Source organism: Equus asinus, chromosome 20 (genome assembly GCF_041296235.1).
Source record: "Equus asinus isolate D_3611 breed Donkey chromosome 20, EquAss-T2T_v2, whole genome shotgun sequence".
Taxonomy (NCBI): Eukaryota; Metazoa; Chordata; class Mammalia; order Perissodactyla; family Equidae; genus Equus; species Equus asinus.
In genome coordinates this window covers 11,356,925-11,369,301 of record NC_091809.1, presented here as the reverse complement: position 1 = coordinate 11,369,301, position 12,377 = coordinate 11,356,925, and the positions used below count along the sequence as shown (strand labels likewise).

At 35.2% G+C, this 12,377-nt stretch overlaps 1 protein-coding gene across 1 annotated transcript in view; it reads left to right on the top strand.

The window, feature by feature from the left end:
* Nucleotides 1–12,377, top strand: part of LOC123276111 (regulator of DNA class I crossover intermediates 1-like) — a 72,225-nt gene that overhangs the window by 29,130 nt on the left and 30,718 nt on the right. The window contains exons 4-7 of the mRNA XM_070491462.1: nt 1,464–1,596; nt 1,998–2,046; nt 3,597–3,785; nt 7,477–7,592. Coding sequence (XP_070347563.1) covers nt 1,464–1,596; nt 1,998–2,046; nt 3,597–3,785; nt 7,477–7,592 — 487 coding nt within the window. The remainder of the gene's footprint in view (nt 1–1,463; nt 1,597–1,997; nt 2,047–3,596; nt 3,786–7,476; nt 7,593–12,377) is intronic.

The window sequence follows — 12,377 nt, the reverse complement described above, 5'->3', positions numbered from 1 at the left end:
CCCCCAGCTGATAATTTAGAAGGGTAGAGAGAAAAGATTTTTCCTCCTCTACCAAAGCAAGATTTTATTAGTTAGGACTCATGACTGCAAATTACAGAAACTTAAAAAATATATATTTACGTACTTAATGTTGTGGACTGAATGTTTGTGTGCCCCCAAAATTCATATGTTGATGTGATATTAGGAGGTTGGGCCTTTAGGAGGTGATTGGGTCAGGAGAGTGGACCCTGATGAATGGAATTAGTGCCCTTGTAAAAGAGACCCCAGAGAGTTCTCTCACCACTACCACTGTGTGAGGACACAGGGAGAAGACAGCTGTCTGTGAACCAGGAAGCGAGCCCTCACCAGACAGCGAATCTGCCAGCACTTTGATCTTGGACTGCCCAGCCTCCAAACTGAGAAATAAATTTCTATTTTGTATAGTTCACCCAGGCTATGGTAGTCCGTTATAGCAGCCTGAACGGACTAAGACACTTAAAGGAAGGGTAGTGGTGCATCTGGGCCTCAGAGACTGCTTGAGTCAGGAAATTGAATACTACCAAGATTCTTTTTCACTTCAGATACTAGTTTTATTCTCTCAGACTGTCTTCATCAATGAAGCTTAAAATGTGACATTAAAAAACTAACATTGACAACTAGAAGCTATGTACCAGGGGGCTTTGGGGAGAAAAAGGAAAAATAAAATCCAAAATAAACCCACTATGAACTAACATTGCTCATCTCTCCAATTTCACCACCAGGGAAATACTGAGAGCTGCTTCTCTGATTCTGAATTTTTTAATTCTGCTGGAAGGATGTTGCCTTGCTCTGCTGGTGTCAGGTCTCAGCGCTGGAACAATTACTTATAACCAGAGGGGTGTAATACCATTATTGAGTGGCAGGTGGTTGCCACTAAACCAATTATTTTTTCCAGGGAAGCAGGGTTATATAAGAAGATAGAAGCTCTCCACTACAACTCTGTAGTTTGTGCACGTGTAAAAAGCATTTCCTGGAAAAGGAGCATAATTAAAAGTACTAAGCGGTCAAAATAGTTATATCGTCTATAAGGAGAGACAAGGCTGTTGCATCTAAAGTTTAAAACTCTAGTGAGGGAGATAGAGTTAACCAAGTACAGTAAACTATGGTAAGTGCTATAATAGAGAACATATGTAGTGCTGTGGGAATGTGTAATATAGCAACTGATACAGTCTAGGGGTTAGGGGAGTTTTGAAGGAATCAAAAAATAAAGCAAAATTTGTAGGGCCCCTTTCGTGAGGAGAATGTAAGATGATGAAGAAAAAGATGATTTGAATTATCTGTGATAGTTGCTAGTACTGTAATGTCTTCTATCATGTATAGAATATAGGTGGTTTTAGTAAATATCTAAGATGTACATTTACTTAATGACCATGGTATAGCAACCAATGCTTTTAAAAGATTTTATTATTCATTCTTAATTTTTAATTGCAACTTTTTCATTATAGAAACTGTGAGAAAACAGATCCATGTGAATATGAATAGAGACATAAAAATGCCCCTGAGAAAACATGATTTAGAACTTCCAATGTCGCCTCATCTTGTCCCGTCTAACCTCTGCATTGATGATATGGAAAACAAGTAGGTTTTAGCTAGGTTGTATATTATTAGGTATTTGAAAGAGTCATTATCAACTCTGTTTTATTCATTGGAAAATGTATAAAGGGATTATCCTAGCTCCAGTTTTTGTTTGTTTGACTGTTAGCAGTATTATTAAACTATTAAGACCTTTGTCAATGAACTAATATCCATGCTAAGTGTTTTTTGGATGCATAGTTTGACTTTCCTTATCATAAAAATCTCTCTCTAGTAATAATATAAATTTTATAAAACACAGTAATATTATAACCCTGGAATGATTTACTTAAGAGTTCCATATGTTTTCATATTTGTATAGAACAGTATGAATTTTAAATATTTATAAAAGATAATCAATTTTATTGCCACCTATGTGTTTAACTGTTACATTTTCTTTTCATTAGTTTACACTACCAAAGACAAGGCAGCAAGGAAGAACTTGGCCCAGTTAAGGTGAGAGTTAAACAAAAATTTTTTTAAGTTATTTTAACAATTGTGACATGCCACTGTTACCCAACCAGGTTCATTTTTGCCCGCCGCCCAGAAAGCCAAACACTGAGATGACGAGATAGCAGCAGAGAGAGGGTTTACTCACAAGGTAGCCATGTGAGGAAGCGAGCTCATGAGCCTGAAATTTGCTTCCCTGAAAACAGAGACTCAGGGATATATATGGGCCGGGGTCAACGTGGTCTGAAATGTGGAGAGAGGTGATTGGAGGTGAGGAGAGGTGAGGTAATGATGATCTGCACAAGCGTAGTCAGACTTCATGCCTCTTCATAGGACCCATGTTCACAAAATGGCGACATCAGCATGATCTGAGGGTAGAGTTTTTAGCCTCTTCAAGTTAAAAGGTCACCTGTTGGACATCTCCATAGGCCCAGTTGATGAGTTGGTGGTCTCAACTGGTCTGAAGTGGACAAGGAGTTCTAATTCCTGAAAAACAGCTCACACACGCATTACCATGGTGATGCAGGCACCAGGAAGATGTTACCTATAGGAGCCTAGCGGGAGTCAGCATATTGCCTAAACAGCACAATTAACAATGAGTGGGTTAAACAGCTAAAAGCTATAATCAGTAATTGCAAAAGGGAAAAAAACTTTAGTTCCTAGCTACTTAATCATCAGTGGCTCACTTTCTGCCAGTTTCACCATCAAGTGATATAAATTTTTTGAGAATCAGAGAAAATTAGTTATCCTTTAAAAAAATTTTTAGTCTTTAAAATTGTTCTTTTAGAAGTTTTTAATGTAAGAAACCTTTACCTTAAGAATATTTTAACGATTGCTTATGAGAAACCCTTTGGAGTTCTGGTAATGTAGACTAGGCCTTTGTGTGCAAAGCATTTGATTCTGCCTGTCACTGAAGAGCTGCAAAGGATAATTCATTTGGGGAGTTCTACTTTGGGTTCATGTGATCATTGAGCAATTCATGTTTTCAAACGTGGTGACCAGACTATTTTATTTTATATCAAATTGTGATTTTCAATATTCATGTTGATCCCAGGATTATTTTTCTTTCAAAGTATATTTCAAATAATTATTTTTTAGCAAATAAGACTTTAATCAATTAGAAAACACATAGATTGTGATTAAAGCTTGAAATGTGAAAGTCCAATGCCATATTATTAATTATTCTTTCCTTTGAATAGCCAAAGTTAAGCTACGTCAGAAAGATAATGGCAGTGATACTAAAATCTCTTGGAAATCTTTCACCTGAATTGTAGATAAATGAAACTTAGATTTCCTGTCATTAGGAGGTGACATGCAGGAATGGAGCTTGAGGGTAGAGGGGACCATCGGTGAGAAAGGCAGATGGAAAGGAGCTCTTAAGTATAATCTTAGTTGATAACCTCTCTTGTCTTAGTAAGGACTGTCAGTTACTGATGACTTGCCTTTACTTGGGACTTTTTCTCTAACTCGTGACCTTTTTCACTTTTATTTTAACTTTCCTCGTCTCTAGTTTATATATTTTGGCAAATCAAATGATTGTATCTTCTTTCCTATAGTCCTCACAAGTCATGGACTCATATACAATGTTCGAACCTCAATTGAGCAGAATAGAAAACTGCAGCTTCACACCACCATCTTTGTCAGCAGAATTAGCTTCTAACAGAGATATTACAAGACAAAATTTTATTCCCAGAATAGTGCCTAGTCCTCAGAAAGTTGCATATGAAAAAAAGCAGAATGAACAGGTACCTTTCTTTTTTTAAATAAAAGTCTTTATTGAGTTAGGTTACAATCTTGTGAAATTTCATTTGTACATTATTGTCTGTCAGTTGTGTTGTAGGTGCACCCCTTCACCCTTTGTGCCCACCCCCCACCCCATCTTTCCCCTGGTAGCCACTAATCTGTTCTCTTTGTCTACATTTTTAAATTCCTCATGTGAGTGGAGTCATACAGAAATTGTCCTCCTCTATCTGGCTTGTTTCACTTAACATAATTCCCTCAAGGTCCATCCATGTTGTTGCACATGGGACGATTTTGTTCTTTTCTATGGCTGAGTAGTATTCCATTGTATATATATACCACATCTTCTTTATCCAGTCATCTGTTGATGGGCACTTAGGTTGCTTCCATGTCTTGGCTATTGTAAATAATGCTGCAGTGGACATTGGGGTGCATGGGACTTTTGGAATTGCTGACTTCAAGCTCTTTTGATAGATACCCAGTAGTGGGATGGCTGAGTCATGAGGTGTTTCTATTTTTAATTTTTTGAGGAATATCCGTACTGTTTTCCATAGTGGCTGCACCAGTTTGCATTCCCACCAGCAGTGTATGAGGGTTCCTTTTTCTCCACAACCTCTCCAACATTTGTTACTATTTGTTTTAGTTATTTGTGTCATTCTAATGGGTGTAAGGTGATAGCTTAGTGTAGTTTTGATTTGCATTTCCCTGATGATCAGCGATGATGAACTTCTTTTCATGTGTCTATTTGGCCATCCGTATATCTTCTTTGGAGAAATGTCTGTTCATGTCTCCTGCCCATTTTTTGATCGGGTTGTTTGAATTTTTTTGTTGTTGAGTTGTGTGAGTTCTTTATATATTATGGATGTTAAGCCTTTGTCAGATATATGACTTGCAAAAATTTTTTCCCAGTTAGTGGGTTGGTTGGTTGTGAACAGGTCCCTTTCAATCACTAGTTCTTAGCATTTTATATTTTTGTGATATGCTCTTTTTTTCTTTTTATGGATTGAAAAAATATTAGTTGTGGGTTGCTATAGATAGAGCCAAATTAGGAGAGAAATTAAGTATAATAATTCTTCTTAGGTCAAAAACTTAATTCTCTGGGCTGTAGAAGATTATGAATCCCAAAACTGGAATGTTCTTTAAAAGTCTTTGAAATCATCATCTTTTTATAAAATTATTGATAGTAAAATTGACCATAGTTCAATGTGTTATGTAATACTTGATTGTAATCACAGTAAAGGAGTAGTTGGTGATGTCATGATGGCCCAGTATACATGATATGGAAAGGATCCTGTGAATAGCAGTACATAATCTCAGTGATGTCATAGTAATCTGTTAAAGTATAAGTTGTGATGGCTTGATTCTTTCTATGACTTGAAAGATAGCTGGTTATATGCACTTCCATCCGAGACTATGCACATATGTGTATATAGATAGAGATATTTAGTGCTAAAACGTTCAATCGTTGTAGTCTCTAAAGTTAAAATTATAAAAACATCCAAATTTTTGAAGTTTGAAATATATATGCCATAGAACATACCAAGAAATGATCTTTTACTAAGTTTGCATAGAGTTAAAAAATATAAAATTATTAAAGGTTACTATACTAATATATAATGGTAGTGAGTAAAATGGTTATGTAAACACTCTATCTTGTTAACAAGGTTAACAAGAATATTTAGTTTTCAATCTCTCCCGTTTTTAGCATGAAGTGGTTTTATGTCATATTTGTGTATTATTTCTAAGTTAATTTATAATTAGCAAATTTATAATAATTTATAAATTATAGTTATATATTACAGTATTATAGTTATATACAATATGTAATGATATTCAATTTTATTGAAGTATGTTTTCTGCTTTTCAGAGAAGGGAAAATGAAGTATTGTGCTAGGCTTATTAATTTAAGGACCCAATAATTTTTTGTTGTTGCTTTGGTGAGGAAGATTGGCCCTGAGCCAACATCTGTTGCCAGTCTTCCTCTTTTTGTTTGAGGAATATTGTTGCTGAGCTAACACCTGTGGCCCTCTTCCTCCATTTTGTATGTGGGTTGCTGCCACAGCATGGTTTGTTGAGTGGTATGTAGGTCTGTGCCCAGGATCTGAACCAGTGAACCCTGGGCCGCCGAAGCATAGTGTGGGAACTTAACCACTATGCCACTGGGCTGGCCCCCCAATAATTTTCGAGTGATGCAATGAAAAACATTCAGTTACCTGTTCCATTTGTATTTTATAAGACTAAAACTTGCATCCTACATCAGCTTTAACTCATCCTTTCTTTGTTAAATAGTTTATAGGATAGAGAATGAGACCCTGTGTAATCTATACTTGAATAATCTTCTACTTAGAGACTGCAGGTTAGTGATTATCTCCAAAGGGGTAAATAATGTTGTACTTCATATGGCAGAAGAGAGAAAAGAGAAGCTAATGTCCCTGGTAAGGTGTGATGTCACATTGTGAAGTATTAGGGAATTTATTTATTTGGATATATATTTGGAGAGATTTCAGGAAAATTAAAATGAGACTATAAATTACATAAGAAAATGAGTTGAAAAACAGGTTAGAATAAAAAGTGGTCTGGGGCTTACTAGTCCCTGGAGAAGTAGTATTGAGCCAATATATAATATTCTCTTCTGTTTTGATTTGTTTGTGTGTTTCTCGCTTCACAGGATGACATTGTCCCTGCACCATTGACACTGTCTCTCTGAGGCTGAGATGAGATGTGTTATCAGACTTTATTTTCAGCTTTTCTTGATTTTAGACCTTTTTTTAAAAAAAAGACTTTTAGTATCTCTTTTTGCCTGCACGTCTTTTTTTTTCTGACTCTTTCTGTCATTGCTTGTCTTTGGACGTCTCATTTCTGTGTTTCATGGCTTATACATAAAATATACTACAGATATGAATTATTATTGCTGGATAGATTAGTGTTGGGCCATTGTAATATCTTTATATGGTACCTTCCTCATTAACAAATGGGTTATCACATCTGCTTTTCACAAGAGTCTTTCCCTACTTTCCCCGTTTTGCACTCAGTGGTAGCGATATTCAGAAAGATTAAAGTAGCAGAGGCTGGCCCTGTGGCCGAGTGGTTAAGTTCACATGCTCCACTATGGCGGCCCAGGGTTTTGCCGGTTCGAATCCTGGACGTGGACATGGCACAGCTCGTCAGGCCATGCTAAGTCGGTGTCCCACATGCCACAACTAGAAGGACCCACAACTAAAAATACACAACTATGTACCGGGAGGTTTTGGGGAGAAAGAAGAAAGATAAAATCTTTTCTTAAAAAAAAGATTAAAGTAGCAGTCTAAAATTACTTAGTAAATGGAGGAACTGAGATAAGTACAGTTGTTTCCTTGGGAGAAATCACTATTTTCTGTCAGCGATATTTAACTTTTATTTACTCAAGATCTTGGTGTTCCGGGTCTTTTTTTTTAATCTTTTTTTACCTCTGAGAAAATGGTTAGCTCACCATAGATCAACCCTGTTATTTTAGCAGTCATTCAAATACTGACACTGCTTTCATTATTAGAACAGTATTTATTTTGTTTTCAATAAGGACACTCTTTCTTTTAGACTAAAAAATACATTTTTAAACTATAGATGTCTACTTAAATGAGGTTTTACGGTAAATTATTTAAATTGTATATATGTACATTTACCCTTTTGGCAGGTTCTTCCTTTTTTTTTTTTTTTCAGCTCAGTAATGTTAATTATTCTAATTCCGTGATTTCCAAATTAAACAAAAATCAAGATGCTTTCAGTCCATCATGTAAAACAGCACAATTTGGAACATTATTTGAAAGATTAAACAGGTAAGCAAAGATGTTGAAGGAAATAAAGAACGTGTAGCATGCTTTCTTTGAGTTATTAATTTGATTTTACTGGACAGAAGTATTTTTAGTTAGAAACGTAAACAGACCTAAGTAAAACTTCTAAGGAAAAAAAAAACACTGTAAGTAAAATGTAGCATTTAATTAAAGTAGTTATAAGCAACGATTTTCTGATGTACGTATCTACCTTTCATTTATTTATTTTAAAAAATATTTTGGGCCAAGGTGCTTTGCATCTGTTTTATAATCCCTGTTTTATGAATTACTACTTTCCTTTTCTTTATCATAAACATAATAATTTTTTTTTCATATTTATGGTAGTTGATCAGTGCCCCATTTTTATTTTCTAGGTGTCTGTATTTAAACTCTGGTTCGTTGTTTTAAAAGACATTAAACTTGTAAAACCAGTTTGAATCACTCTTGGTAATCATAGTGAGAAACTTTGACTCTGTAATTCTGTCTCAGTCTTCCTCATTTTAGTAAATGGCACCACTATTCACTCAGTTGCTTAAGCTAAAAAAAAGTTGTACCTGATTCCTTCCTTTCCTTCAACTCCCAATATCTGTTTCACAAAGTATTGTCAATTCTGTATTCTAATAAACTTTAAAGTTATCTACTCATGTCTCCATCTCTACAGGTTCCATTTCAGTCTAAGCCACCACTGCCTCTTGCCTAGAATTGTAATAACCATATAGCAGTTCTTTTTGTTTCCTCTTTGCCCTTAGGTCTATTTTTTTTCACACTTTATTAATGTATAATCAACATACCATAAACTGAACTTATCTAAAATGTGCACTTTGGAAAGTTGTGACATATGTCAAAAATAATGACCATTCATCATCCCCAGTAGTTTCTTTGGGCACCTTTGTAATCCCTTCCTCTGGCTACTTTACATCCCTTACTCCCATCCCAAGGCAACTGCTGATCTGCTTTCTATCACTGTTGATTAGTTTGTATTTTCTAGAATTTTATATAAATTGCATTAATACAGTATGTTTTCCTTGTTTTGGTCTAGCTTCTTTGACCTAGCATAATTTGAGATTCATCTATGTCGTTGGTTGTGTATATCAATGGTTCATTCCTTTTTATTGCTGAGTAGTATTCCATTGTATGGCCATAGCACAGTTTATTCATCTGTTGATGACCATTTGGCTTTTTTCTCCAAGTTTTGGCTATTCCAAATAAAGCTGCTATGAAAGTTCATATAGAAGTCTTTGTTTAGACATATGCTTTCATTTCTCTTGGGGAAATATCTATGAGTGGAATGGCTGGGTCCTATGGTAGGTATATGATTAAATTTTTAAGAAACTGACAAACTGTTTTCTAAAGTGATTTGTACCATTTTACATCGCATCAGCAGTGTATGAGAGTTCCAGTTGCAGCATACCTTTGACAACACTTGGTAAAGTCAGTCTTTTAAAATGCATGCCATTCTAGTCAATATGTAATAGTATCTTACTTTGGTTTTAATTTTGCATTTCCCTAATGACTAATGATGTTGGCATCTTTTCATGTGCTTATCAGCCATTTGTGTATCTTTGGTGAAATGCTTACCTTTTTCCTTTCCTTAGTGGTGTCTTTTTGAAGTAAAAAAGGTTTTAATTTTGATGAAATACAGTTTATTAATTTTTTCATTTAGAAATTGTTTGTGTGTTGTCATAGCTAACAAGTCTTTGACTAAGCCAGGGCCATGAAGATTTTTTCCTATGTTCTTTTCTGTCTTGTAGTTTTAGATCTTACATTTAGGTCTATGATCTGTTTTGAGTTAACTCTTATGTATTGTGTGAGGTAAGGGTCTAAATTCACCATTTGCATTTGTGGAAAGGAAAGAATATCTTTTCCCCACTGAATTGCTTTGGCACCTTTGTTGAAAATCGATTGACCAAAAATGTAAGTTGTTTTTCTTTTCCCCCAGGAATCTCAGTTCTGTTCCATCGGTTAATTATGTCTATCTTTATGTCAGCGCCACACTGTCCTGATTACTATAGCTTTACTGTATGTTTTGAAATTGAGAACTGTATTAGTCTTCCAGTTTGTTGTTCTTTTTTGAAAATGTTTTGGCTTTTCTTAGTCCTTTGCATTTCCGTATAAATTTTAGCATCAACCTGTCAGTTTCTGGAAATAAAAAAAGCCTACTTGGATTTTGATAGGGATTGTATTGAATCTGTAGATCAATTTGGGGAAAATTGCCGTCTTAACAATAGTGATTTTTCCAATCCATGAACATGAAATGTTTCTCCTATTCATTTTTTTTTGAATGTCGTAACAGCTTTATTCATAGTAGTCCCAAATTTGAACTAACCTAGATGTCCATTAAGAATAGAATATTATGGGGCTGGCCTGGTGGCATAGTGGTTAAGTTTGCATGCTCCACTTCGGTGGCCTAGGGTTTGCAAGTTTGGATCCCAGGTGCAGACCTAGCACCACTTGTCAAGCCGCACTGTGGTGGCATCCCACATAAAATAGAGGAAGATTGACATAGAGGTTAGCTCAGTGACAATCTTCCTCAAGCAAAAAGAGGAAGATAGGCAACAGATGTTAGCTCAGGGCCAGTCTCCCTCACACACACACAAAAGAATAGAATATTATATAATATTCATGCAGTGAAATAATACACAGAAATGAAAAAAAATAAACTGCTGATACATGCAGTAACAAGCATCTCCATGGAAGAATCTCAACACAAAAAGAGGACCATTGTGTAATTCCATTTATGTGGAGTTCAGAACCTGGCTGAATTAATGAATGGTGATAGCACTCAGAATGGTGGTTACTGTTGGGAGGTGTGGACTTGGAGGGGCATGAGAGAACCTTCCAGTGTGTTTGAAGAGTTTTATTTTTCCAGATTTATTGAGATATAATTGACAAATAAAAATTGTATATATTTAAGATGTTCAAGATGATGATTTGCTATACATATACGTTGTGAAATGATTACCACAGTCAAGCTAATTAACACATTCATCACCTCAAATAGTTACCATTTTTGGGTATGTGATCAGACCACTTAAGATCTGCTCTATTAACAAATATGCAATTTACAAGTATACAATATAGTATTATTAACTATAGTCATCATCTTGTACATTAGATCCCCAGAACTTACTCATCTTATAACTGGAAGTTTGTACCCTTTGACTAATATCTCATTTCCCCTACTCCCCAGCATCTGGCAACCACCATTCTATTCTCTGCTTCGAGTGTGACGTTTTAGATTCCATGTATGGGTGAAATCATATAGTATTTGTCTTTCTGTGTCTGACTTATTTCACTTAGCATAATGCTCTGCCTCTTCATCTATGTTGTCACAAATGGCAAGATTTCCTTTTTTATGGCTAAACCATATTACATTGTGTTTGATCTTCTTTAATTTCTCTGAGTAATGGATTTTTTTTTTTTAAAGATTGGTACCTGAGCTAACAACTGTTGCCAATCCTTTTTTTTTTGTCCTGCTTTTTCTCCGCAAATCCCCCCAGTACACAGCTATATATTCTAGTTGTGGGTCCTTCTACTTGTAGCATGTGGGATACTGCCTCAATGTGGCCTGATGAGTGGTGCCGTGTCTGCGTCCAGGATCCGAACCGGCAAAACCTTGGGCTGCTGAAGTGGAGCGTGTGAACTTAACCACTTGGCCACTGGGCTGGACCCTCAGTAATGTGTTGTAGTTTTCAATATATAAGCAGTGTGCTGCTTTTGTTAAATTTATTTCTAAGTATCTTATTCTTTTTATGCTGTTGTGAATTGAATTATTTTCTTAATTTCATTTTTGGATTGTTCATTGCTAGTGTATAGAAATACAATTAATTTTTGTATATTGATCTTGTATCCTTCAACTTTGCTGAGATCATTATTAGTTCTAGTAGTATTTTTGTGGATTCTTTAGGAGTTTCACCATACTGGATTATGTTGTCTATAAATAAAGGTGTTTTTATCTCTCCTTTTTCAATCTGGTTGCCTTTTACTTGTTTTTCTTGCCTGAGTGACTACAACCTCTAGTACAGTGTTGAATAGCAGTGACAAGAGTGGACATGCTTGCATTTTTCCCACTCTTAGGGAAAAAGCATTTAGCCTTCACTATTAAGTATGATATTAGCTGTAGGTTTTTTTGTAGGTGCCCTTTATCAGGTTGAGGAACTATTCCTAGTTCATTGAACGTTTTTATCATGGATTTTGTCAAATGCTCTTTCTGTGTCCCTTGAGATTATCATCTAGTTTTTTGCTTTATTCTATTAACATGTGTTATATTACCGTATTTTGAAGTATTAAACTACCTTGCACTCCTGGGTTAAAAGCTGCTTGGTCATTATATATAAACCTCTTCATGTAATGCTGGATTTGGTTTGCTAATATTTTGTTTATGATTTTTGCATCCATATTCATTAGGAAAATTGGTCTGAATTTTTCTTTTCTTCTTATGTTTTTTGTCTGGCTTTCATATCAGAATAATACTGGCCTCATATAATAAAGTGTAAAGTGTTTGCTCTATTTAATAGAAGAATTTGTGGATTCTTTAGATGTTTTTGCATCAGGGCTATTCTTAGTGGGAAGGCTTTTTACTAATTTTTTTTACTTGTGTAAAGATCTATTCAGATTTTCTAATTTCTTCTTGAATCAGTTGTAGTAATATGTGTTTTTCTAGGAATTAATCCGCTTCATCTAAGTTGTATGATTTGTTAGCATAAGGTGATTTATAGTATTCCCTTGAAATCCTTTCAGTTTCTGTCAGGTTGGTGTTGATGTCCCTTTTTGAGTTCTACATCTGTGTCT